Source organism: Microcaecilia unicolor, chromosome 4 (assembly GCF_901765095.1).
Source record: "Microcaecilia unicolor chromosome 4, aMicUni1.1, whole genome shotgun sequence".
Lineage (NCBI taxonomy): Eukaryota > Metazoa > Chordata > Amphibia > Gymnophiona > Siphonopidae > Microcaecilia > Microcaecilia unicolor.
This window is the reverse complement of record NC_044034.1, coordinates 335,926,791-335,953,723: the sequence shown is the minus strand read 5'-3', so window position 1 is coordinate 335,953,723 and position 26,933 is coordinate 335,926,791. Positions and strand designations below refer to the sequence as shown.

General features: G+C 46.3%; 2 protein-coding genes across 6 annotated transcripts in view; both read right to left on the bottom strand.

The window, feature by feature from the left end:
- Positions 1–4,424, bottom strand: part of VDAC3 (voltage dependent anion channel 3) — an 83,704-nt gene extending 79,280 nt beyond the window's left edge. For 2 of the 4 annotated variants that reach the window (XM_030202071.1, XM_030202072.1), the window contains exon 1: positions 4,227–4,313. The gene's annotated coding sequence lies outside the window, so the exon portion shown is untranslated. The other 2 variants (XM_030202070.1, XM_030202073.1) reach the window with 2 other exon arrangements.
- Positions 4,425–11,488: 7,064 nt separating this feature from the next.
- The window catches only part of IKBKB (inhibitor of nuclear factor kappa B kinase subunit beta), a 96,059-nt gene continuing 80,614 nt past the window's right edge, over positions 11,489–26,933 (bottom strand). For both annotated transcript variants that reach the window (XM_030202068.1, XM_030202069.1), the window contains exons 20-22: positions 21,442–21,572; positions 14,942–15,032; positions 11,489–12,298 (exon numbers count right to left, since the gene is read on the bottom strand). In XM_030202068.1, the coding sequence (XP_030057928.1) occupies positions 12,230–12,298; positions 14,942–15,032; positions 21,442–21,572 (291 nt within the window). In that variant the 3' untranslated portion in view covers positions 11,489–12,229. The remainder of the gene's footprint in view (positions 12,299–14,941; positions 15,033–21,441; positions 21,573–26,933) is intronic.

The following is a 26,933-nucleotide window of genomic DNA, read 5'->3' as shown; positions in this document are numbered from 1 at the left end:
TGTCCCTGCAACAGGGCAGTTGAGGATGTCCATCTTCCGATTTAAAGATGGACGTCCTTCTCTTTTCATTGGTCTCCAGCCCACACCTGTCAAACAAGTGCGGGAGGATTGTGCTGAGCGCATGCTCAGGCACAATTCTCCCGCACTTCTACCCCATAATCAGAGATAACTGCGCTACTTAAATTTGCATGCATTATCTCTGATCATAGGTCTAATAGCACCCGCACTGTTCCAGCGCTATTTTAGAGCGCTGTTTGGAACAGCGCAGAGCTTTTTATCAGCTGCCTGCGAGTTCGATTACCACTGCAGCTCCTTGTGACTCTGGGCAAGTCACTTAACCAGTGGAGTGCTGGTAAATTTTTAACAACAGGCTCTCTCCCCAGTCCACCTCTGCGCCCCCCCCCCCCCCCACAACAGGCTCTCTCCCCGGTCCACCTCTGTGCGCCCCCCCACAACAGGCTCTTTCCCCGATCCACCTCTACGCGCCCCCCCCCCACAACGGGGTCTCTCCCCAGTCCACCTCTGCGCCCCCAAACAACGGGGGTCACTCCCCGGTCCACCTCTGCGCCCCTCACCCCACCCCCCTACAACAAGCTCTCTCCCCAGTCCACCTCTGCGTGCCCCCCCCCCCACAACAGGCTCTCTCCCCGGTCCACCTCTGCGCGCCCCCCCCCCAAAACAGGCTCTCTCCTCGGTCCACCTCTATGTGCCCCCCTCCACAACGGGGTCTCTCCCCGGTCCACCTCTGTGCCCCCCCCAACAACAGGGGTCACTCCCCGGTCCACCTCTGCACCCCCCCCCCCCCACAATGGGGGTCACTCCCCGGTCCACCTCTGTGCATGCACCCCCCATAAATTGCAAAGCTGGCTATAGCTGGGGAGAGAGCCTGGGAGGGGGGCAATGCATTACTCTCTCCAGGAAGACTGAGATTCTGTGGTGCAGGGCAAGCCAGCTCTGCTCTTCTCCTCCTCCTCCCCTGCCCCGCGCGAGCTACAGGGTCCCAGTCTCGGAGTCCAGTACATACCTGAAGAAGGCAATCTGATTGTCCAGTGGCTTCTTCGGGGCAGGCAGGAAAGATCCCCAGTCTTTCCTGCCTGCGCTACTGCATCACTCTTCAAAATGGCCACCGAGACTTACAAGGGCAGCCTCCAAGACTTCAGCAGAAGTCTCATGAGGCCACCGCTGGAAGTCTTGGCGGACATTTTTAAAGAGCAATCCGGCAGCGGGGGAGGGTCAGCGCCGGCAGCGGACAGGCAAGACTGGGGATCTTTTCTGCCTGCCCCCAAGAATCCACTGGACAACCAGGGTGGTTGCCTTCTTCAGGTATGTACACTGGACATGGAGCCTGGGACCCTGTAGCTCGGGGGGGGGGGGGGGGAGGGAGGGAGGGAGGGAGGGAGGAGAGCCGGCTCGCCCTGAAGAACAACCGGGCTCGCAAGATGGTAAAAAATTTAACAACTGGCTCTTGCACGCCGGTGCGAGCCGGCTCCAGCACACCACTGCACTTAACCCTATATTGCCCCTGGTACAAAATAAGTACCTGAATATATGTAAACCACTTTGACTGTAGTTGCAAAATCCTCAAAAAGGCGGTATATCAAGTCCCATTTCCCTTTCCCCCTAAAATTCTGGGCACGGATGGCTCATTTGCTATTTCTGTATGCTGCCTGTTTAGAGAAGGGCCAAATGGCAGGTACGATAGCCAAGATGCTAATGGTGGTAATACCCAAGCCTGGTAGGGGGGATCTGCTAGATGTTGCAAATAAGACATAAGTATAGGACCCTAACTTAGAAGTCTAAATTTAGGAGCTCATCTTTTTTTGAATATTGGGTCTTCTGTGTTCCAGGGATGCAGATTTGTAAATGACAACTTTCTGAAATTGCTTTTTATGCATATAGCTAATCTATATATGCCAATGTCATTAGTTATACGTCTAGATGCTTCTTAAAATGACCTTCTCTATCCTTAAAAAATATTTATTGGGATTTACAGCTCCTTTTACAAAGCCATGTTATTAGCAGTGCGCCAAATGCGAAAAAGTCCAATCAATTCCTGTGGGGTTCGTGCATTTGGTGCGCGGGAATCACTATTGCGGCTTTGTAAAAGGAGCCCTTAATTAGTATCTTATTGTGTTTGCTATTTTCTCACATAAGTTAGTCATAGGAAACTCCTTTCATGAGCGAACAATACAAAAACATTTGTACACCCACTGGAAAATTGTCATGTATTCATAGCTAGTATTTTGCTTAAAAATACATTAATTGCTAACATGTACTGCAGGCTGTTACAGCTGATGAGCTTCTTTTAGCACCAACAGTGAAACCAGCTGGGCAGATATAGGGATGTGTAGCTGAATACATATTTTATTTTTAAATTGGATTTTATATCATTCAGATAAGTTAGCTTTACCACCCGCCCCCCGGTGTACTCTGCAACATTTCACAACTACACAGAGAAAACAGCAATTCTCACTCTATATCAAATTTTTTTTGCTCATGCTTTAATCCACAGTTCCCTTGAACTTCTGGAAGCAATCTTAGCAAGAATCACATCTAACTGGCCTATACTGGTAACAGCATGTTTATTATGTTGTCTTTCCCTTGGAGCTCAGAAGGCCCAAAAGCTTGCATCCCAAACCATTTATTAACTTATAAAGAATAATCTCTAATGACTTTGTTAATTTTTTAATACAATGTTATTTTTGTCACATTAACAGGATACTAACTTTTTTACTTTCTTGTTTTTAATTGAATATGTATTTATTTATTAGAATGTATTTGCCAGGGTAGTAAACAACAAGCCGCACATAGTAAATTACAGCAGTAAACATTCAAATAATAAACATTAAGGCACAGTATGCTACTTACAATTTTTTAACACAATACACTTTAAAACATTTTCATGGACAGCATATAGTGTAATCAGAGGTGGAACATATAGACAGATAAGATAGAGTAGCATGAGTTAGACAGAAATAAGTGCGACTAACAAGGAAAAATTGCACATGAAGTCAGAAAGGGTCCAGGAATATGATTTCAGTTAGTAGGAGTGGAAAAGTAATCCTGCTAGCTATCGTATATGCCTCTGGTGTCAATCTTTGTGTGGAACTAGCTAGTTAACTGCTTCATCTATTAAAGACTTGGGAGAAGAGCCAAGCTTTTGACTGCTTCCTGATGTAGAGATAGTCTTGCATTAAGCCAAGCCTTTCTGGGAGTGTGTTCCATCTGAAACTGCATGTCACCTCGTGTGATTTCCTTTGGAAAGGGTATGGTTAAAGATACTCCTTGGGAGGACCTTAGCGCCCTTGCAGGTTTGTAGAGGGAGAGATCCTGTTTTTCAAGTACTGCCCATTCCCTTTACGGGCTTTGAAGATCAGACATAAGAGTTTAAATTTAGCCCTGTATTGTACAGTGAAGTTTTTGTATGAATGGTGTGACATGATCAGTATGTCTAAAACTATAGAAATTATAAGTAGTTACATACAACTTTATATCAGTCATGGTGCACTATTCTGAATCAAATGGAGCTACTATATTGCTGATACAGATGACTCTGCTCTCTTCCATTGTTTTTTTCAAATGAACACTAATTTATGATGCTTGCTAAATCCTCAGCAACCAAAATTATTTTTTGTTTACAAGCAATCGTTCAGACTAAGGAAATATTGTCCCTCATCCCCCATAATACTACCCCTGCAACCACAATGCACGTATGACTATTTCATTTTTCATTGCTCTGCTAGTTCATTGAGGGCACAAAACAGTACCGAAAGGGGAGAAAATGTTTAAAAGTGATGCATGGAAAACACTGTCATTTCTTGTGATAGCCATCTTAAAATATGGCATGTATTTATACACTTCTACTAACCCACTGAAAAAAATGCTCCCCTTGCCTTGCCCACAAATTATCAGGAAACCGTTACTTTAAAAAGCGGGATGATGATATTAATTTTAAAGCATAACCCACAACCTTCTTTTTCTTTCCACTGACTAGACCCTCTCGCCTTAAGTTCATCCCTTTCTAAGGCCTCTCAATGTCTATCCCCGTATCAGAGGGCCGACGAGATCGTGCAAGCTGTGCTGGAGCTGCCCAAACGATGCAGTACATGTACAACCAGGCAACTAAGCGCTGGGAAACTTAGCCAGAGCATCATCTGGGGACGATTCTTCTGTTGGTCTAATCCTGCAGAGACACGAGGAAAGCAACACTTCATCACCCCCGTTACCTCTGTACTGTATCTGGGGAACAGAGGCACCAAGGCGGAGGGTCTTCCAAACGCGGGGAGAGAGAGACCTTGGCTTCCCCCCCCCCAGCCCCAGTACCTGTCTATAAGTTCCCGAGAGCAGCTGCACGGCCTCCGTTGTAACGAAATCCCACTGAGCGTGCGCAGTAGCCCCCCGGCCCCGCCCCCGGGAACAGGAGCGTGTGCAGATAAGATTCGCGCGACCACCCGCTTTAACCAGCGCCCCCCGGCTGCGGCATCGGGGTAGTGAGCGCTCGCGTCCTGCTGCACCTGTAGAATGTGCCATTGTGTTGTCCGGCGAGGGGGGGGTAGGAGGCTTTCAGTAGCTCCACCCCAGTTCAAGCAAGGGCCAAGGTCAGAGAAGCCAAAATGGCAGATGGGGGGTTTGCATCAAGGAGCTTGGATTGGTTTGTATGGCTGCGAGAAGGATTCATTGCCTCTTCCCCACCCCAAAGGCCCTAAACATAAAGAAAAAAGAATAGATTTTTTTTTTAGATCATTCAACTAGTGTGTTCGATTTCTGTTTAAATGGCTGGGGCTATGTACACAACACACATCGGTATTAAGTGCCCTGTAGTACGCGCGCACACACACAAATAGACATGTTCTTGTTGTACGCATTTTATTTTGAATACTACTTTTTTCACTGATGATGATTGCAAATATATAGAACAAACCGCGAACCTAGAGCATAGTGTTTAAAAAAAACAAAACAGCTATCGAATTCTTAAAGCATTTGTTGTACTATTTTTCATGCCAAGGCCACAAAAATCTTTCTGTTAGAAGGAGATTGTGAGGGATGTAAGAGGAGTTGGGGAGTTTTCGAGGGGTCTATGAAAGGGAGGAGGGTTATACTCAAAATGTTTTTGTCATTGCTGGAGCTTGCTTTGTTATTTGCAATGTTGTGTTGTGGATTTCAGTGCTGTGCTATGGGCTACGTCCTATATATAATAATACACACCTCCAACATTCTAACCTGCCTGGGACCGTGACTCCCTCGGAGGTGGTCTTCTAGGCAGGCTAGAACGCACTGACTTCAGAGACGTCAGTGACAGCTGATTCCAAGGCAAGGGGAGGAGTAGGGAAACGCGGGGCAACAAAGACACCCCCCCTCGCCGCATCACCAAACCACCCCCACCCGACGAACATCAACACCCCGGCCAGGCAGGGGGAGGAGTACCCTACTCCTCTCCCTGCCCCCCCATCGGCGCAACACTCAAGCCCCCATCCCCCAAGCCCATACCCCCCCCCCCAGGCACATAAACCCCCTCGCCACCCGCAGCCGCCAATACTAACACTGTCCAGCCGCTGCTGCTTCTCCTGTTGAGCAGCAGCGGCCTGGACAAAAAGAAAAAAGCAAGAAATCATTTCAAACCTGAAACAGTGCTCCGTAGACAGCCAGCTGACATTGGCTGTCGTCTCTGCAGCCACTGCTCCTCTCCCCTGCACGTCACTGCCCCTGGAGGAAGACCCCAGAGGAGCACAGCGATGTCACGGGGGAGAGGAGGAGCGGCTGCAGAGACGACAGCAAATGCCAGCTGGCTGTCTACGGAGCACTGTTTCAGGTTTGAAATGATTTCTTGCTTTTTTCTTTTTGTCCAGGCCGCTGCTGCTCAACAGGAGAAGCAGCAGCAGCTGGACAGTGTTAGTATTGGCGGGTGGCGAGGGGGTTTATGTGCCCGGGGGGGGGGGGGGGGGGGGGAGGTAGGGGCTTCGGTGATGCGCCAAGGGGGGTCTCTGGAACTCAAGAGGGAGGGAGGGGGGATTACCTTGCTACTGCCCGTTTCATCTGTTTAGGAAACGGGACTTTTTTACTAGTTCTATATATTGCGCCTGAAAAATCTGCATAGAAATGATTATAGAATAGGCTTTTAGCCCATTCCATGCCAATGGTCATGCCCCCTTTATGCCAATGCTCATTATAATTTACACAGGCCAGGTTATAGAACGTGCTTAGTGACTTTTGCACACAAGTTCTAATTAATGCCAATTAGTGCTGATAATTTCTTGTTAACATCCATTTAGCGCTGATTAGCCTGTTAACCAATTAAATTGTGTGCATTGTTATGGATTATGTTTGGATTTCTGTGCGGAAATCTAAGCACAATATATAGAATCCGGGGGTATATGTCTTTATTTTTGCTTATGATGACAATAAAGATATTTCTACATAAAAACAAGAGCAAACGCTTATGATTGCCTCTGTGTGGATTTTTTTTTATATTTGAAAGCTTCCCATATGTATATATATATCATGAAATAAAACTGAAAATTACTAAAACTGCATAAAAAATTATTGTAGCTGGTAGAACCCGCAATACTAAACTCTCTGCATTTTGTGTCCATTTTTCTACACTGTTCTATAGAATACAGTACTACATGGCCAAATTTTAGTGAGGATATCCTGTTTCCTGATGGGTTCATCTTAACTGTTGTAATCTGCCTTGGGAAGCCATGGATCTTCAGAAGCTTAGCCGAGATTGGGTGGCAGAACCAGTGGGGGGGAGGCGGGGCTAGTGCTGGGCAAGACTTCTACGGTCTGTGCCCTGAAAAATGGCAGATACAAATCAAGGTAAGGTATACACAAAAAGTAGCACATATGAGTTTATCTTGTTGGGCAGACTGGATAGACCGTGCAGGTCTTTTTCTGCCTACATCTACTATTATAAGGATGGAATATATTGAAATTAAATGGAAGTAAAATTAAACTCCCCTTTCATTGGGGCACATGGAATCATTTCATCTCTTTTGTAGAAGCCACGGTAAAAAGTGGCCTGCGGTAGGGTGGGGGCATCGTTTCTTGGGTGCTGACCCCCAAGGTGGACCCTAGCATCAGCTAACTATGATTTGGATTATTCTTTTCAATATGTATCACATTGCATTAAAATTTCATCTGCCGTTTGGATGCCCAATCTTCCAATTTTCTAAGGTCTTTCTGCATTATTTCACAGTCTGCACGTGTTTTAACAACCTTCAATAGTTTTGGTAGCCCTTTACTAGGTGAAAAAAAAATCTTAGAACCAATATAACTATAGCCAGCCCCTCAAAATGACACAGTGATTATGATTTAGAACTATTTAGTACTCTAACTAATGAAAGGTTATTCCATTCTGATGGTTCCTCTGTGTACATCTGCATGTTGCACAAGCTGGCATGTTTCTTTAACTTGAGATTAAATAAAAATGCTACCAATAACAATGCATCAACTGAGAGTTTGTTTAGGGTACACCAATATGGTGGCTGTGTTTATGTGGAGGAGGTGCCACGGCTTCAGCCTTGTGATGTGAGGCCATCTCCTTTCTTATTAAACCTCCTTGGCAGCAGTACACCACCTCAAGTCTGTTCCAAAGCACGCCCTCTGACCTGTCTCGTTCGTGCGGAAACAGGAAGTTGAGTCAGAAGGCGCACTCTGGAGCAGACCTCAGGCAATGTACTGCTGCAGTACGGAAGAGATTTAAGAGTTGAATGTTTACGGGGGTAGGACAGTGTTCTTTTAGAATCTTGAGTAGAACTTTTCAAACATATGAGGATTGTATGACATCCTGGGTTGGATTGAGCTGAGTGCCCTAAGAGCTGCACATATGCAAGCCACACTTTAGGACAGACAGCACACCAATAATGCCAACTCCAGAGCCACACCTGGACTTTTAAGCCTCCAAAGTTAAATGGTCATAGATTTGATCTACCGCCTTTCTGTGGTACAACCAAAGTGGTTTATGTATGTTAAGAAAGCAGGCTGGTTTGCACAGTCCTGCTGGCTTGGGCTCATTGCCAGCTCTGATGAGACAGCACAGGGGAGGGAAGTCTCAGGATGTTACTCTAGAAGAGGGCAATACAGACTCAGCTGACGGGTGGCAGATGACTAGGGTGCAAGCCAGGAACAGGGTATTACTAAAAGAATGGGGACATCTCAGCTGGTGCTGTTCTATGACATAGTGCAGACCAACAAAAAAAAGCAGAGAGGAATACTACCAACATGGCAGAAACCAGGCAGAAGGCACAGGATCAACCCTCTGTCATGCTGCTCAAATATCAGATCTCAGAATTATTTTCCAGTCCTTCTTCAGTGCTTGCAAGTCGGGGTGAAGGGCCTGCAGAAAAGGCATGCTAGATCTGTGTGGTGGGGTGTGAGTGAGGCAGGGAGAAGTGAGTGTATGTATGTGACCTCCACTTATACACAGGTCACACCAATTTTGGGCCATTTTTAGTCCCAAAACTTCCCTCAAGTTATACATGAAATTGACTTATAGTCAAGTATACGGTATTTTGACAGGTTATTGTGCTTATCGGATAGCCTTGTTCTAGCCTGGCTTTAGGGCGTTTGCTATTTCTAGATGAGAAAGGGTTTGTGAGGAAACTTGAAATATTTGAGTTTGGGTATCTGGATGGGCACATCTGGGTCAGATTCGTACTGTTCTTAAATTGTACTGCATGTAATTGGATCGTTTTCATTGTATTCCTTGGTTGTCCCTATGGGCTTGGAAGAGTGGTCTTTGCATCAATAAATTAATATTGTAGTGTAACCCCTCACTCTCATGACATCTGATAAATTAAATGTTAGGTGTGTTTTAGTGCAAATTGTAATTTATGCAAAATGCAGTCGCTGGAGATTCAGCAGCCCTGGCCTAAAGTAAAATACTGTAAAAATGTTCAGATTTTTAAATGGGAAAAAAAACTGATCCTTGATGTCCAGTCTCTGAGTGAGGTATCAACTCCTCTGCACCCCAAATTTCTTTATTAAGCTGTGCCAAATAAATCTTTGAAAAGTTAGTTTACCTCCTGACTAGACACCTTCTTGATGGCTCTTCTTTGTTAAATCCTGAATTCCAAAGATATTTGTTATCAGGACCCCAAAAGATTCAGGGTCAATTGACCTACAATATCCTGCATGGCCTATATGTACAGCTACACAGGCACAAATCAGATGTCCCACTAATCTGACAATGATTTTATTATATCAAAATTTCAAGAACCAAGAAAATCCAAAACATATACAAAATATATCTTGATACTACTACATTACATGACATGCTTCGGTTAAACTGTCAACTCCACCGTTAATGGCATTCATTGGATGCTATGAATTTGGAGCATGTAGAAAGTTATTGTAAGCCTCATAAAGCTCTAGGGCCAGGATTAAGGAGCTGTGCAATCGGGGTAAGTACCCTGGGCCTCCTCAGCTCAGGGGCCCAATCCTGCCTAAAGCTGAAGTGTGCTATAACCAGGCTCTGGGGCTTCTTAACCAATTTCTGACTTGGGGCCCCAGCATGATTAGCACTAGTACTCGTAAGCTGAGAACAACCTGGGACTCATGGGAAGCAGAGAGCATGGTGGATCTCATAAGCCCAGAGCACCATGGCAAACAGAGGACGCTGTGAATCTCACCAGCCTGGAGCACCACAGGACTTGCACGGAGAGCATGGTGCAGTGGCTTAGCCAGACAGCTAGTTTGGATGGGCTTGAGCTCAAAGTGGGTGGACACAAAATTTTCTCTCAGCCTCCACCCTCCCCTGGCTCCTCCCAACTCAAAATATAAATACTTTAGCTAATGAGTATCCCCAAGGTCTGAGAGCTGAAGACTTCCTCCAAAAGTGGCCAAAGCTCCCTTTTACCAAACTTGGCAAACAGTAGAAACATCCATGAGCCACCGATATCAGCACCCCATACATGCTTAGTTGACAGTGGCTCAAGGATGCTGACGCCAACCGTAGAGCTTGGTAGTTCTGACCACCTTTGGATGATGTACTCAGCTGGTGGTGACTGTGGATCCCAACCAGCTACAGCAAAGGTTTGGGCCAGTGTTAGACATGCTAGGGCCCAGGTTAGAAAATAAAGGAGGCCCCCCCCCCCCATGCCCTCTCCTCGCCTCCCCCATCTGATCTCTCCACCTGCCAGTACTACCCCACCAACATACCCTCACCAAATACAGAACAAGGGATCACAAATGAGAAAGAAGTTAAACAGTATGTACTGCGACACTAGAGAAATAAAAAGGGAAATGTCTTTGTATTGTTTTCATTAGAAAAGGAAATGCATCTACTAGGTACATTTCCCAAAGCTAACATATTTCACTTAATAAATTAAAAATAAAATGCTTTTGTCTACCCTTGTTGTCTGGACATTTTATATTTCCACCATGTTGGTTCCAGTATCTCTTCTGCTTTCCTGTCTGTCCTCTGCTAATTCTCCTTCAAGCAGCTTCTGTCATTTCTCTCTCCTGTCCTGTTCTATTCCCTCACTACACCTGCCTCTGACATATTGGTCTTTCCATTTTAGCTCTTTCCTCTCTTTTTTTTTCTTTACTACCTCTCTGTTCACTCAAATTTCACCCTCTTTCTCACCCTTCTTTATACTTTTCGGGTACCTATCAAATTCTGTCTCCTATTCTCACCCAGCAGCTCTCCCATTCCCCATTTCACTCTTTTCCCAACCTTCAAATCCCTTTCATCTTTCTTCTACTCCCCATTACCATATTTCTATCCCCTGAAATCAATATCTTCCTCTCATTCACTCCTTCCCAGACTCACCATTCCCAGCATCTTCCTCCCTTCACCCTTCTAGCTCAGCATCTGCTCCCTCTTTTCTCCCCTCCCCATCCTCATAGCCTATCTCCCTGTCCCTTCTACTCCATTCCCCAGCACCTTCCTGTCCCTTTTCTCTTCCCTCCCTGTCCTCCTTCCCCTGTGGTTTAGCATTTCTCCCTCTTTCTTTCTTTCTTTCTTTCTTCCCTCCCTCCCATTGTCCAGCATCTCTCCATCAATCCCTTCTGCACTGGATCCACTATTTCCTTCTTTCTCCCCTCCCCCTCCTATATATATATCGCCCTCCCTCTCCACTCCTCCTCCACCCCATGTCCACCACTTCTCCCTCTCTTCCCTCCTCCTTCTCTTCCACCATCTCTCTCTCTCTCCCCTCTCCCTTGCACCCTGGGTCCAACATCTCTCCCCCCCCCCCCATGCAGCATCTCTTCCTCTGTTCTCTCCACTGCCATGTCCAACACTTTCCCCATTGTCTACCATCTCCTCTACCCTTCTCCCTTGCACTCCAAGTCCAACCTCTCTCCCCCACCCCCCCATGCAGCATCTCTCCTTCTGTCTCCTCCACAGCCATAGCCAGCATTTCTCCCTCTGTTGCCCCCTCCCCCCCATGCAATTCACTTTCCTTCCCTTGTTCACCAATTCTCCCTCTCTTCCCTTTCTCCCTCCCGTTGTCCAGGCTTTCCCTAGCAGATCCCCGGTCTAGATCTGTTCCTCCCCCCCCCCCCCCCCCCATCTGCCTTAACAAGCTTCCCTCTTCAAAGGGGCAGTGGCTGAGATTCCTACATTGTCTATGGCTGACCCCCAGCCTTCCTTCTGCCACGTAATACCCAGGTGGAAATAGGAAGTTGCGTCAGAAAAGGGCAGGACGTGGCAGAGCGCAGGCTTCCAGGTCAGCCGCAGGCAGCGTGTAGGAATCGCTGCCATAGTCAGTGACCCTTTAAAGAGAGAAGCTCATTAATGGATGGAGGGAGATGCAGGGCTGCAGGAACCCAGCTTGCTTCCCTAATGCCGGCTATGAATTGTGCATTGCTGCTGGGTGGGAACAGACCCACTCATGGCTACACCCTTGGCATGGTAAATCTCGAAAATCCAGAACACCATGGGACATGCAGCTAGCAGAGGGTGCTGTGAACCTTGTCAGCCTGGAGCATGCAACAAGCAGACAGCATGGTGAATCTCAAAAACTAAAAGCATCATGGGACTTGCAGCAAGCAGAGGGCACTGTAAATCTTGAAACTCCAGACCACCACAGGCATCACGGAAAGCAGAGGGCCCTGTAAATCTTGAAAATCCAGAACATCAAGGGACTTGCAGCAAGCAGAGGGTGCTGTGAGCCTGGAGCACCATGGGACTCCAAGACTCAGACGTAGTAATCGACCAAAAGTCGGTTAGTTCCATTTCTTCTGTTATGCATGCTCTGGCAAACAAATTTTTTTCTTCTTTTTCTCACCCATGAATCTGCTCAGAGTTAGTCCTCTCTTTTTCCTGACACAGCAGCCAGTTCCAATCAAGGGTCTATGAAAAAAAGTTTTATAAGGGAAGCAGAAAGAGAGAGGAGACAGTAAAATAAGGGCAGAAAAAAAAAAAGAGATAAGTTACAGACTATCCATGCTATTTGAAGATCACAGGCCTCCCCAAACCAAACAAGATGGGTGCTTCCTGATGCCATTAATCAAAAAAAGCGTTGTTGGTTTTTTTTTTTTTTCAATTAAAGTATGAATAATTGTGGAAAATTCTGGAGAGAGTGAGTGTGGAGGCTGCTTTAATAGAATCTGATTCCAGAGAAACCCCAGTAACTCCTCTGACCAAGTACAGACAAAAATAGACTCTGGGGTCACAGGCTGAGGTGGTTTCTTTACTGCTTGAATCAGTACTGCGACTCAGAAATCGATCGTGTTAGTGTCATCCTGTACTATAAACTTTACCATTCTATGGTGTGACTGCACCTTGAGTACTGTGTGCAATGCTGGTCACCATTTCAAAAAATTCATTGCAGAACTAGAAAAGCCATAAAGAAGGGTGACCACAATAATAACGGGGATGGAAGGTTCCCTGTGAGGAAAGAGATTAGGGCTGTAGCTTGGAGAGGAGACGGCTGAGGGGCGATAGGCAAATATCTATAAAATCACAAGGGAATGGAAGGGATAAATATGAATTGGTTGTTTACTTATTCAAAAAGTACAAAGATACGGGGACATTTCATGAAGTTCCTAAGTAGCACATTTAAAACAGATTGTAGAACATAGTTTTTCACTCAGTGTATAATAAAGCTCTGGAATTCATTGCCGGAGGATGCGATTAAAAACAGTCAGTGTAGCTAGATTTTTAAAAATACATATATATATATATAAGTTCCTGGAGGAAAGTCCATAAACCATTAAGGTGGATTTCGGGAAGGCCCACTGCTTATCACTGGAGGTAAGTATCATAGAATCTTGATACTGCTTGGGATCCTCAGGAAAAACAAAGGAAAAAATGTCACTCCTAAATGGAAAATTAGAAAAATGAAGAGGAGTGTCCAAACCAGGCCCGTGCCAAGGGTCTGTGCCGCCCCCCCGCAAACGAACAGTTGGCGCCCCCCCCCCCCCCCGCAGATGAACAGTTGGCGCGCGCGCGCCCCCCCCCCCGTGAAGATGATCGCGGCGCGCCCTGGGGGCCTTTAAATCTTTTACTTGCAGTCGCAGCAGCGTCTGTGAAAGCGGAGCGCTGCCGACGTCTCCCTTCCCTTCGCGCTGTTGGTTCCCTCAGTGTCCCGCCTTCTTCTGACGTCAGAAGAAGGCGGGACACTGAGGGAACCAACAGTGCGAAGGGAAGGGAGACGTCGGCAGCGCTCCGGTTTCACAGACGCTGCTGCGACTGCAAGTAAAAGATTTAAAGGCCTCGGCGGCACGGGGCGAGGGTAAGCACCGCGGTGGCGCCCTCCAGAGGTGGGCGCCCTCCTGCGGTGCTTACCCCGCTTACCGCATCGGCACGGCCCTGGTCCAAACCAAGGAACAGTGGTGAAAATCATATACAGCTATCCAACAAAACTTTCAAAAGTAAATGCAGCTTGGAGGCATCATAGAGCTATTAGATCAGGTATGTGATCTCCTATAGCACGAAGTTATTCCAGATCTGCAGCACTTTATACATCCTAATCATCTGCCTCCTACACTGTAATGAACCTTCTGATTTTTTTATTTTCATAGGGGTCCTTTTACAAAGGCATGCTAAAAAATGGCTTGCAGTAGTGTAGGCACGGGTTTTCGACATGCACCAATCCGTCTTTACCGTGCCTGTAAAAAAAGGCCTTTTTTAAAATTTTTGTCGAAAATGGGACACGTGGCAAAATGAAAATTGCCGCGCGTCCATTTTGGGTCAGGGACCTTACCGCTAGCCGTTGACCTAGCGCTAAAGACTCACACGGTAACCGGGCGGTAATGACCTACGCGTGCCAAATGCCACTTGGCGCGCATCCGTTACACGCGCCCGAAAATTTAAAAAATGAAATTACCACAAGAGCCATGCGATAGTTGGGCGGTAACTCCATTTTGGCGCGCGTTGGGTGCCGTTTAGACGCTTAGGTGGCTTAGTAAAAAGGGCTCCATAATGAACAATTTTTCACACTCATTTCAAATCCAAAGTCAGCAACCCCAGTGCTTAACTGGCACCAAACTGGCACAGCGCTGAAGATAAGCAGAGCTCCTGACGCTCACTACAAGGACAGCATGGTGTTGTGGTTCCACAGAACCTGCTTCTGGAGTCATTTAGATCAGGTTGCTGAAAAAGCTTCAAGCCGCAACATAATTCTGGCTTAAGTCGGAAGTCAATGCAGCTTAACAAATGACGGCGCAATTCTATCAAATTTATGGAGATTAAAAATTGGGCCGCTACATTTTGTATTTTTGTAAGTCTCCTTAAAGACTATATTGCAATAATCTAATTTAGACAGTAGTAGTTAAATTTATATTGCTGCCTCTCCCAGTCTACCTGTCTAAAGTTTTTATGGACTCTTCCTCCAGGAACTTATCCAACCCTGCTAGGGGGACAACTGATTCTATTAATTATGCACTGTGGAAAGAAAAAAAAAACCTTTGAAAACAAATTGTACAATCTGCTGGAAACAAGATAGGATCCTACTGACTGAAATTATATCAGTTTTCATTTTCATCAACTTACCATAAAACTGTGATCCTGATCTTTTATGATGTCCAGCATTGCGCTTTCCAGTTGGCTACAGAGACGCTGAGATTCCATCAATAAATCCTCACTGGAAAAAAAGGTACAAAATCATTCCTAAATTCACTAGCTTGTGGCCTCCGCCTAACTTCAAAGACGTATTACAGAACACTCAGATCATGCTGTGGGTGAGGTGTGTGTCTCTGTGCATGCTCATCTCTCTATCTTCATGTCTGTGAGTGCATTCCAGTGGCGTAGCTATGTGGGGCCTGAGGGGGCCTGGGCCCCTGTGGATTAGGCCCTGGCCCCCTGCCGACGATCCCCTTGAAACCCCCTCCCACCACCAACCCTCCCCCGCCGTCACCGCCCGCCCCGCCGTCGCATCAGATACCTTGTTTGCTGGCGGGAGTCCCCGAACCCCGCCAGCAGAAGAGAGTCTTCTTCAGCGCCGGAGTAGTTCCTTCGTTCAACTAAGTTCCTGGTGTGATCAGCTGTTTCTGACGTCTTACATCCTGCACTGTGCATGCAGCCCCATGCAGGATGTAAGGCGTCAGAAACAGCTGATCACACCAGGAACTTAGTTGAACGAAGGCGCTACTCCGGCGCTGAAGAAGACTCTCTTCGGCTGGCGGGGTTCGGGGGCCCCCGTCAGCAAACAAGGTATCTGATGCGGCGGCGGGGCAGGCGGCGACGGTGGGGGAGGGTTGGTGGCGGGAGGGGGGTGTTCAAGGGGATCGTCAGCAGGCCGGCAGGGGGATCCAATGTGGCGGTGGCGGCAGCTCGGGGAGGGGGACGGCGAAACAGTGCCCCACCCCCACCCCTGGCTCTGGACCCCCCTCCTGGCAAGGTCTGGCTATGCCCCTGGTGCATTCTGTGTCTGTATTGCTCCATGGTGCGACCGCATCTCGAATATTGTGTTCATTCTGGTCACCGCATCTCAAAAAAGATATAATGGAATTAGAAAAGGTGCAGAGAAGGGTGATTAAAATGATAAATGATCAGTATTGTTTAAGGGAGCTTATTCCCCAGGTTTAACTTAACTGAATTAACTATCACTATAAATTCAGATCCAAGGACAATAATTAACTGTTATTATCTCTCGCCTTTTGATGATTATGATTAAGTCATAACCAAACTCTGTAAGCCACATTGAGCCTGCAAATAGGTGGGAAAATGTGGGATACAAATGCAATAAATAAATAACATTTTATGTCTTATCCTCAATTTGTATAATTGTTTTTCTTGTACTGTAGATTGCACTACAGACTTTGTAAGCCACTTTGAGCCTGTGGGAAAATGTGGGATATAAATGTAATAATAAAAAAATAAAGGGGATGGGACGACTTCTCTATGAGGAAAGGCTAAAGTGGCTAGGGCTCTTCAGCTTGGAGAAAAGACGGCTGAGGGGAGATATGGTAGAGGTCTATAAAATAAACAGTGAAGTGGAAAGGGTAGATGTGAAGCATCTGTTTACTCTTTTCCAAAAATACTAGGACTAGGGGGCATTCAATGAAGCTACAAAGTAGTAAATTTAAAACGAATCAGAGAAAAGTTTTCTTCACTCAACGTGTAATTCAACTCTGGAATTTGTTGCCAGAGAATGTGGTAAAGGCGGTTAGCTTAGCGGGGTTTTAAAAAGGTCTGGACGGCTTCCTAAAGGAAAGGCCCATAGACCATTATTAAAATGGACTTGGGGAAAATCCACTGCTTATTTCTGGGATAAGCAGCATAAAATGTTTTGTACTTTTTTGAGACCTTGCCAGGTGTTTGTGACCTGGATTGGCCACTGTTGGAAACAGGATGCTGGGCTTGATGGACCTTTGGTCTGTCCCAGTACGGCAATACTTATGTACTTATGTATAACTTATAGTATTCTGTAAGTTGTGTGTGTTAACTGGGATCCCTGCCCGTGCTCTTCAAGGGGCCCTTTTACTAAGCAGCGGTAAGCCCACTGCGGGCTTACCGTGTGCCAATCTGGAACTACCACCATTTCCGGTGCTATAAATATATGTCCCAATTTTGTAGTGCCGGAACTTAACCAGCGGTAATTGGGTGGTGGTAAGAGCTCCCCACCAAAATGACATTGCGGTAAGTGGTTCTCTTACCACACGGCCATTTCTTTTTCCTAAAAATGGCCATCCTTTTATCCGCTGCGGTAAAAGGGAGCCTCAGCATGCGTCAAAAAGACATGCTTATGCTAGCACAGGCCCCTTTTACCACAGCTTAGTAAAAGGACCCCCAAATGTATACTCCCCCTTGTACTTACACTCTGTAGCCCTCATGCACGCTCTTATAGAATAACGCTTGGGTCACTAACATACATAAGTACTACCTTTCTGTGCATTTACGCATGCAAAAATCACATAACTGCGGTCCCCTAGTTCTAGAATTGCCCTTTGTATGTGTGTAAATTTCCAAAAAAAATGGAGAAAACCCTCCACTATATTAAGTGCTTCGGTTTTTCCCGCTTTGAATTGAAAAATGAGTGAAGATTTTTGATTTGAGATTTGTGCAAGCATTCATAAAAATTTAAAAATACAGTTTCGATGGAGGTTTTTGGCCAATGATACAAATGAGTCTGTTCTGAGCAGGGTGAATCTGGTTAAACAAAAAGTGTACCAGTAACTGAATCGCACAGCTTAAAAGAGCTGAGGTCTTTTCCTCCATTGTTTTTGAAGCTATCACATTAAGTTGATGTTAAATAAATGAAATTGGAGGGTTACGTTAAACTCCACTGATGTGCCTTTGTATGTGCGTGCAAGGCCAGATTTAAGATTTTTGTGCCAATAGGCTAGTTTGGAGAGAAGGGAGGAAGCCTGTGAAGTTGATTTCCAAAACATACTGGGCCCAGTTTTTTGCAGTGGTGACCACTTCGTTAATTTAAACACAGTTGTTTGTATATTCAGCAGTAACCACTGCCACCACTATACATTGAGGCCTGCTATCCAGCAGGCCTAAACTAAATGTATGATTTCTCAGGAGAGCAGCTGAATATTGTTGCTATCTAGATTTTTGCACCCTGCCCTTGCTCTATCACTTTCTTGCAGTGATATGAGCTGTTCAGATGGATTTTTGGCTCAACACTGTGGTGAACGTATAACTTCTTTTGAACACCGGTCCAACTGTTTTCAAAAAATTGCAGCATTCTACGGTAAGTGAGTACAAATAGTGCTGTTGATTAATTGCCATTAACATTTGCGATTAATGTGCAAATGTTAATGGCAACTAATAATGCCGTTAATGCCGACTGCTACGTTCTGACATTTTAATATGTAATTCCCAATTAGACCACTGGTAAACCCACAACATATAACAACTATAAACCAGGGTACTCAGTACAAAATATTATGAGGGAGATATAGAAGGGTTCCACAATCCAAATCAACTGGAAACAATGTATGTATATATCAGGGGCGTAGCTACTATGGGGCCACGGGGGCCTGGGCTCCTGTAGATTTGGCCCTGGACCCCCCTGCCAACGACCCTCTCAACCCCCCTCCCGCCGCCAACCCGCCGTCGCCGTCTGCTACCTTTGCTGGCGGGGGACCCCAACCCCCGCCAGCCGAAGTCTTCTTCCTTCGTTCTGTTTTTGTGAGTTTGACGTCCTGCACGTTGTACATGCAGGACATGAGACTCAGAAACAGAACGAAGGAAGAAGACTTCGGCTGGCGGGGGCTGGGGGGGTGTCGGCAATGGCGCCTGGGGGTCGTCGGCGCTGGCGGGGGGGCTAAAATGTGCCCTGGACCTCCCTCCCGCCAATGTCTGGCTAGGCCCCTGGTATATATATGGAGATGAAAAAAAAGGCACTAAGATTATCAGAAGAATATCAGGAGAAATTCTCAGAGTTGTAACTCACTCGAGTGCTAACCCTAAGGTAAAAGCTACTCTTTGAGGGTGTGGGTAAGTCTCTCAATCATTGAAATTCTCCTTATAAGCACACCTTCTGCTCCAATATATTATACTTCTGCTCACACATAAAACATACACTAGAAACAGAAGGATCTGTGGAAAATTCAACAAAAATTATCTATCCCAACTTTTGCAATATTCACAAAACCCATAGCATTTCTCATGTCCCCCACTTCTATGGAGGGCACTCACTCGCAAACAGTATTTATTTATTTGTTACATTTGTATCCCACATTTTCCCACCTATTTGCAGGCTCAATGTGGCTGACATAGTACCATAGAGGCATTCACCAATTCCGGTATGAACAAATACAGAGTGATATTGTGGTAGAATAAGTACTACTACTACTACTATTTAGCATTTTTATAGCGCTACAAGGCGTACGCAGCTTACTTTATTTTTTGTCTATTAGATTGTAAGCTCTTTGAGCAGGGACTGCCTTTCTTCTATGTTTGTGCAGCGCTGCGTACGCCTTGTAGCGCTATAAAAATGCTAAATAGTAATAGTAGTAGTAGTAGTAGTAGTAGTAGTAGGTAAACTCAATGTACACGGCTGCTATTGTAACATGACGCTGTTTCTCCTGGTTCTTCTAAACACCAGAGGCTTTTGCTGGCAGAATCCCTCTTAGTGTCCGACAGAAACTGGTGCACTTGTTGGTTGTAGGTTATGACAGCATGACTCCGGGTCCCTGACGAAGATATTTTTGAAACTCCGCCACGTTGGACATTAAGAGAGAGTCTGCCAGCAAAAGCTTCCGGTGTTTAGAAGAACATTAAAAATTAAAATTTTTGATAGCTATAATTACAAGGTCCACTTGCATATTTTAATTTCTGCAAGTTTCTTTCCATGACTGTTCTAGCGTGACTGGAACAGTCTTCTACCTATAGCACTATAAGCCTTCATTTACAGCTACCCAAGGATTTTGTTCCATTTTTTAAATGTGCTCCTTTCCTATAAAGCCTAGATGTCCTTAACCAGAGCCCAGAGAGCACAGCTGTCTCTGGAACCAATATATTAGCAGTTGTAAAGCTATTTAGCTGGTCAAATTGGTATGCTTGAAAATTATCCTCAGTGCATGAATTTTGAGCGGGATTGTAGGCTTTTCTGAGGGTGTATTCAGATTGCAAGAGAACATTAATAATTGTTTTTGTTTTGCTCCCATTCTGTAGCCCACAAAAAACAGGTGTAAAAATATAGACCAGGCTTTGGGAGGGGGGAAGAAGGAGTAGGAGTAGCAGTTCAGTACCAGGCTGGCAAGGATGCCCAAAGGTTACATCAGGCTTTGAAGTATGTAGGGAGGGAGGCTGTGAGTCAGGAGGGAGAAAGACAAAGACACTACAGGGTAGGGGGAGAAGAAAGGCCATTGACCCTCCTGTGGAGCCCCAGTTTCAGGAGCAGGCCTGTTATTGCAGTGCCTAGGTTTGGACAGCTAATTTAGTTGGCCAGTCCTGAAAATCAGTACTGGATATAGTTTGGGGAAGAAAGTTAGATAGCCATCTCCTGGACTGCCCAGAACTGGATTGGCTAAATTTAGATACCCAGCCCCGGTTAATTTTCAAAGTAACTAATCTAGGGCTCCTTTTACTAAGCCCCTGTAAAAAGTGGTTTGTGATAGTGTAGGCGCGGGTTTTGGGCGCACGTACCAAAAATGCCTTTTTTAAAAATTTTTGCCGAAAATGGACGTGTGTGGCAAAATCAAAATTGCCTTGCGTCCATTTTGGGTGTCTGTCCTTACCGCCAGCCATAGACCTAGCGGTAAGGAATCTGCGCAGTAAGGACCAACACACGTCCGATGCCACTTGGTGAGCGTCTGCTACACGTGTCCAAAAATCAAAAAATATGTAGCGGACGTGCACCAAAAATGAAATTACCGCAAGAGGCATGCGGTAGTTGGGGGGGTAAATTCATTTTGGCGCGCGTGGGGTGCGCGTAGAGCCTAATGCGGCGTATAGTAGTGCTATAGAAATGATAAGTAGTAGTAGTAAATGGGGCCCCTAGCCACCTAAACTGATGATTGCAGATTTGTAGCTGCTTGAGAGCCATTCTGGGAAAAGCACCAATGATCTGAAATACACTGCCAGCATCACTAAAGCTGGATAAGAGCCATCTTGCATTCTCAAAAAGGTTTGTACATCTGTTTTTTAATAATTCCTTTAAGATAAACTGATCAAAAGCTAAGCTTAAGAATGTATAACTGTAGCTCTGAAATTATTTTATTTACTAGGTTTATGTTTTATTAAGTCTGATGTGATTTCTTTTATTTTATGTATTTGAAGGGTTAGGCTCTACTGTGTTGTCATAACTAATTTTTTTTTTTACCTACTTTGAAACCAATGGGTAAAGACAGGCTGTAAATCCACACCACATTACATTATCTAATTGTTAGGTGTCTACATCCCTGTGAAATCAACTCCTAAGCCACCAGGCTGTCCTCATTTATATTATCATTTGTAATAGAAAAATGATGCCTATACTCTTGTTTATAACTAAGAGAGGTTTCCTAATTTCGTGTTTTGTTTGGTTTGGTTGGATGAGGAAAACTAATTACTGGTACCCAGGTCCTGCCTCTTTCCCACATCCCCATTCGCACCTCTTCCTGGCAGAATCTTGCAATTCAGCACACAAGGGTGAACCAACAACGGAGAAGGGTCCCTGAGGGGCACTGAGTCGAGCTGCACCCATACTGTCTGGGCTGCCACTCACTGGCCCTCGTACTTTACTCTGTTGGAACAATAAAACCAAGTTAGAAGACAAAGGCAGGAAACGGCTCCCAGATGTGGGTCCAGATCTAAGGTTCACATCATCTTGGGAAAAATTCCTTGAACAAACATCTAAGAATAATAATACCACACAAGCAGCACTGAATTTCGCAGGATAGGATAGAGGAAGACAGTTTATACCAGTGGCTGGCAAGATGTCCCTATTCCTGGGAGCCCAGAAAATGTGGATGGGAATCCAACCAAGAACTGGAAACTGAATCTCTCGCTTCCCAACAGGTACCATCAAACATAAGGCCTTAGCTGCAAGGCACCTTATACACAGTCAATACTAGCCAGATAAAATTAACCAGACAACTGTGTCCAGTTAACGTTTATTCAGATATTCAACCCAAAGAACTTCAGACCGAATATCCAATCTACTAGCCAAGATATAATCCTACCTCCAGAACATCTCCAGGGCTGCCTCTTTTTGCCTGGATAAAGTTTTGGGCAATATGCCTGAACAAATTTAATTGATCAGTTGCTAAGATGCAATAAGCAGTACCAGATGAAATAGCACATGGTAACTCTTAGTGCATGGGCACAGTATTATTTACCATGGACATAACAGCACACCCTATTTCACACACTAAGGAGGAGGTTCTATATATGGCACCTAAAAAGATCAGCGCTGAAATCAGTGCTAACTAAGCGTATTCTATAATTGGTGCCTAGACAGGCACAGATTATAGAATACTAGTAAAAAAGGCCCGTTTCTGAAAGAAATGAAACGGGCGCTAGCAAGGTTGTCCTCTAATGGCAATTATGTTTTTAAGGGAAATGTTAGGAGAGAGTATGTGTGAGAGAGAGTGAGTGAGTATGTGTGAGAGAGTGAATAAGTATGTGTCAGAGAGTATGTGTGAGAGAGAAAGAGTGTGTGTCAGAGAGAGAGTGTGTGATTGAGAGACAGTGTGTGATTGAGAGAGAGACAGAATGTGTGTGTCTGTGTGAGTGTACTGTGTGTCCCGTGTGCACCAATTATGCTCTCTCCCCTGCATTCATCCATATGCAGCAAACGTCCTCTGTGCTGCATCATGTGCAGCATCTCTCCCCTGCCCCCTCCATCCATCGTGGTGCAGCAATTCTCCTCGATCTGTTGCCCTCCCCCCCCCTACATGTGCAACAACTCTGCATTCTCCCCTGGCCTCCTCACCCCTCCTCCTCCCCCTCGTCTCAGGACCCCCTCCCCCCTCTCTCATCTCAGGCCCCCACCTCTCTCTCGTCTCAGGCCCCCCCACCTCTCTCATCTCAGACCCCCCCTTCCCCCCGCTCTAGACTCAGGACCCCCTCCCCCCTCTCTCTTGTCTCAGGACCCCCTCCCCCCCTCACGTCTCAGAACTTGGTCAGTATTTGGGGGGGAAGATGCTTGGAGTCGGTCAGAGCAGAGGTGCCACAGCCCTAACCCGAGCCAGCAGAGCGTCACCCACTTCCCCGTGTGGGGTTCACTCTTACAGCGATTCCCCCTCCCTTTCTCGGTCGGTACTCACATGAGTTTGGGGCGGTGGTGGTGCAGCAGGGCCCAGAAGGCCAGCCTGTCGCGGAAGGAGGCACTCAAGTTGCGGATCAGGATGCCGGGTGCGAGCCGGTTGTTCTTGAGGGCGAGCCGGCTGTCCTCCCCCCTCCCCCGAGCACCTGAAGACGGCAACCACCCAGTCCCTGGTTGTCCAGCGAATTATTCGGGGCAGGCAGGAAAGATCCCCAGTCTTGCCTGCCCACTGCCGGCGCTGATCCCCCCCCCCCCCACTAAGCAACCCTCCTCTCCCCCTACCCCCCTCCAGCCACCCATGTCCAGTGACCCTCCTCTCTCCCCTGCCCCCCTCCAGCCACCCATGTCCAGCGACCCTCCTCTCCCCTGCTCCCCTCCAGCCACCCATGTCCAGCGACTCTCCTCTCCCCTGTCCCCCCTCCAGCCACCCATGTCCAGCGACTCTCTTCTCTCCCCTGACCCACCCATGCCCAGCGACTCTCTTCTCTCCCCTGACCCCCCTCCATCCACCCATTCCCAGTGACTCTCCTCTCCCCTGCCTCCCTCCATCCACCAATGTCCAGCGACCCTCCTCTCTCCCCTGCCCCCTCCATCCACCCATATCCAGCGACCCTCCTCTCTCCCCTGCCCCCCTCCATCCACCCATATCCAGCGACCCTCCTCTCTCCCCTGCCCCCCCTCCATCCACCCATGTCCAGCGACCCTCCTCTCCCCTGCCCCCCTCCATCCACCCATGTCCAGTGACCCTCCCCTCCCCTGCCCCCCTCCAGCCACCCATGTCCAGCAACCCTCCTCTCCCCCTGCCCCCCCTCCAGCCACCCATGTCCAGTGACCCTCCTCTCCCCCTGCCCCCCTCCAGCCACCCATGTCCAGCGACTTTCCTCTCTTCCCTGCCCCCCCCCCCTCCAGCCACCCAGGTTGTCCAGCGAATTCTTCAGGGCAGGCAGGAAAGATCCCCAGTCTTGCCTGCCCGCTGCCGGCGCTGACCCTCCCCCGCTGCTGGATCGCTCTTCAAAATGGCCGCTGAGACTTCTGCTGGGGACGTTCCTAATATTTACGCGCATTGTTATAGAATGCGGGGGATATGCGCCTAATGTAGGTGTGTACATTTGCGCCACATTTCAGTTGGTGCAAATGGCCGCATGATAAAGTTGGGCACAATTTCAGGGCGTAAGCGCTATTCTATAAACCGTGCCTAACTTTATGCGCAGCTTATAGAATAGTGCATTTTTTCAGCACCATATATAGAATTCACCCCTAACTGTATGACAGTTGCCGGGAATGCCCCCAACATTTACCAAATGCTTCACATTTAGCGCGTGGCAAGCACAAAACCATACTGCACTTCAGTAAAAGGGACCCTGAAATAGCAAATTTTGTCCGAATTCCCAAAATTAACCAGACAGACCTTTTAATAATTGACTATATCCTCACTAATAGTGTTTAAATGTAGGTAAGTAAAAACTTAAGAGGCTGATGTGCAAAATTTGAACTCAACCCCATATGCTGTTTATACAAAAAATTCAGGGCTGGTGGCTGAATAAACTTCTGACCAAAAGTTATTGATTTAGGAGGAGGGCTGGAAGGCGTGCCAGGAGTGGGGCCAAACAATATGCAAAAAGAGGCACTCACATTTATGAATGTATTACATATGTAAATGTTTACAATAATAGAATTTGCATGCGTTAAGTGCTAGCAGGGTAGCCAATTGCTACTCTGCAAATACCTGCCTCAGGTACACAGGCACAGAGCATGAGTGTGATCCAAACTTACATATGCAATTTATAGAATACTGTACATTACCCTCCTAATTCTATAAATGTCACCAAAAATTGCACATGCAAATTTGGATGCGCGCCCAATTTGCATGAGCAATTTAATTGAATAACGGGCTAATTAGTGCCAATAATTGGCTTTTTAGCAAGCAGTTATTATTGGCACTACTTAGATTTAATTGGAACCTACGTACCTAAGTTTAGGCACGAGTAAAAAAAAAAAAAAAAGGGCATGGAAATGGGAGGGGCATGGGCAGAACAGAGGCATTCATAGCATTGTGTGTGTTGTTACAAAATAACGGGAATACACGCTTAATTAAGGTGTGTACATTTGCGCCAATGGCTGCACCTAAGCGCTATTCTATAAACTGCTCCTAATTTTAAGCACAGCTTATAGAATAGCGCTTTTTTCGGCACAGATTTTTTTTTTAGCGCCATATATAGAAGTCACCCCTACATGCGCATCTGTGGCACTTAGGCATTCCATTTACACCAGCTCTATGGCTGGCCTAAGTGCTCATGCCTAAATGCTAGTATTCTAGAAAGGAAAGTAGGCAACTAGGGGCCGATATTCAAAGCGATTTAAGCGGGCAGAAGCCTCTCCTGCCTGCTTAAATTGCTACCCGATGCCTAAGTGGGGACATTCAGCGGCACTTAACCGGAGAGTGCTGCAAAATATCTCCACAGATTGCCCAAACAAAAAGTGGGCAGCTCAGGGGTGGCGCTGGTGACGGCACTGGGGAGGAGTCTGCGTTTATGGTTTAATTTATGTGGGTGCCAATGCTGAATATTGCTGGCACATGCATAATTAAAAAAAAAATCCTGGAGCAACCTCCTGTCCCCCCAATGCCCTCTCCTTCCCTCTCCCCCCTCCCCCCGTGCCTACCTTTAGCCTTGGTGGATGTTGGGGGCAGGAGTGCAGCAAGACTTTGTGGCAGCCATTTTGGATAGTCAGCGCAAGGGGGCTGTGTTCCTGCCCCCAACAATCGCCACTAGACCACTAGGGCTAAAGGTAGGCCTGGGACGGGTCTATCTTGACATAGGGGGTGGGGGTCATTCTGGGGGGGGGGGGTTCTTATTGCTGAGGTCTTGGAAGAGAGAAAGAGGGGGCAGGAGGGGGCTCTTTTTTAACAAAAAAAAAAGTTATGCAGGCCCCAGACCAATATTCAGCCGGAGCGTCGTAACTCTTATGCAGGCCCCGGTATTTGCAGGGCCCACATAAGTGCAGCCCACCCAAAATTATCCCCCGATATTCAGTGCCAGGCCAACTTAGCCGGCGACAATGAGCATTTTAAAAACTGCTGACTGCTGCTGGCTGAATATCGGAGGGGTTAGATTTATTTATAGAACAGGCTCCTACCAGTGACCTGTTAAAGAATTATCCCAAACTCCCTAATTCTATAAACTTGCGTGTTTAATAATAATAATTAGATGCTAATTTGCATTAACAACCAATTACCTATAATTGGTATTAATTAGTGCTAATTGGCATTAATAGTTATGCACATAACTGCCCTTAGTTGGGATTCTGTAACTTGCACACGTAAAATCCATAGCATGCAATTGTAAGGGGGTGTGGACCTGAACGGGGCGGGGTGGGTCAGAGACGTGCCTTGCACTTATGTGCACATCTTATAGAATGGTAGCATTTATATGCCTAACTGCCTACACTTAGCCATAAACATTTAAAGCAGTCATTGAGCTAGCTTAAGTGCTCACACCTAAAGTTTGGTGCATTAACGTAGACTGATGCTAGCATTCTACAATGCAGCAAAGCAAACAACGAAGAGGGTCACAGTACACAAAATAAACAGTCCAAAAAAAAAAGAAAAAGCACAAAGAGCTCTCAAGAATGGAACAAGTGTACTTTAATAGTAACCCAGAAAACAGCAAGGCAAACGATCTACGAATTCCAACGTGGAAAATGAGCAAGCAGATCAGTGTATTATCCAAAATATTTTATTGAAGATACCGTATATAAGACAGTTGCCCGACACAGGCTGAGTTTCGCCCAAAAAAGGGCTGCGTCAGGGCCTATAATAAACAAATGTATTAAATTATA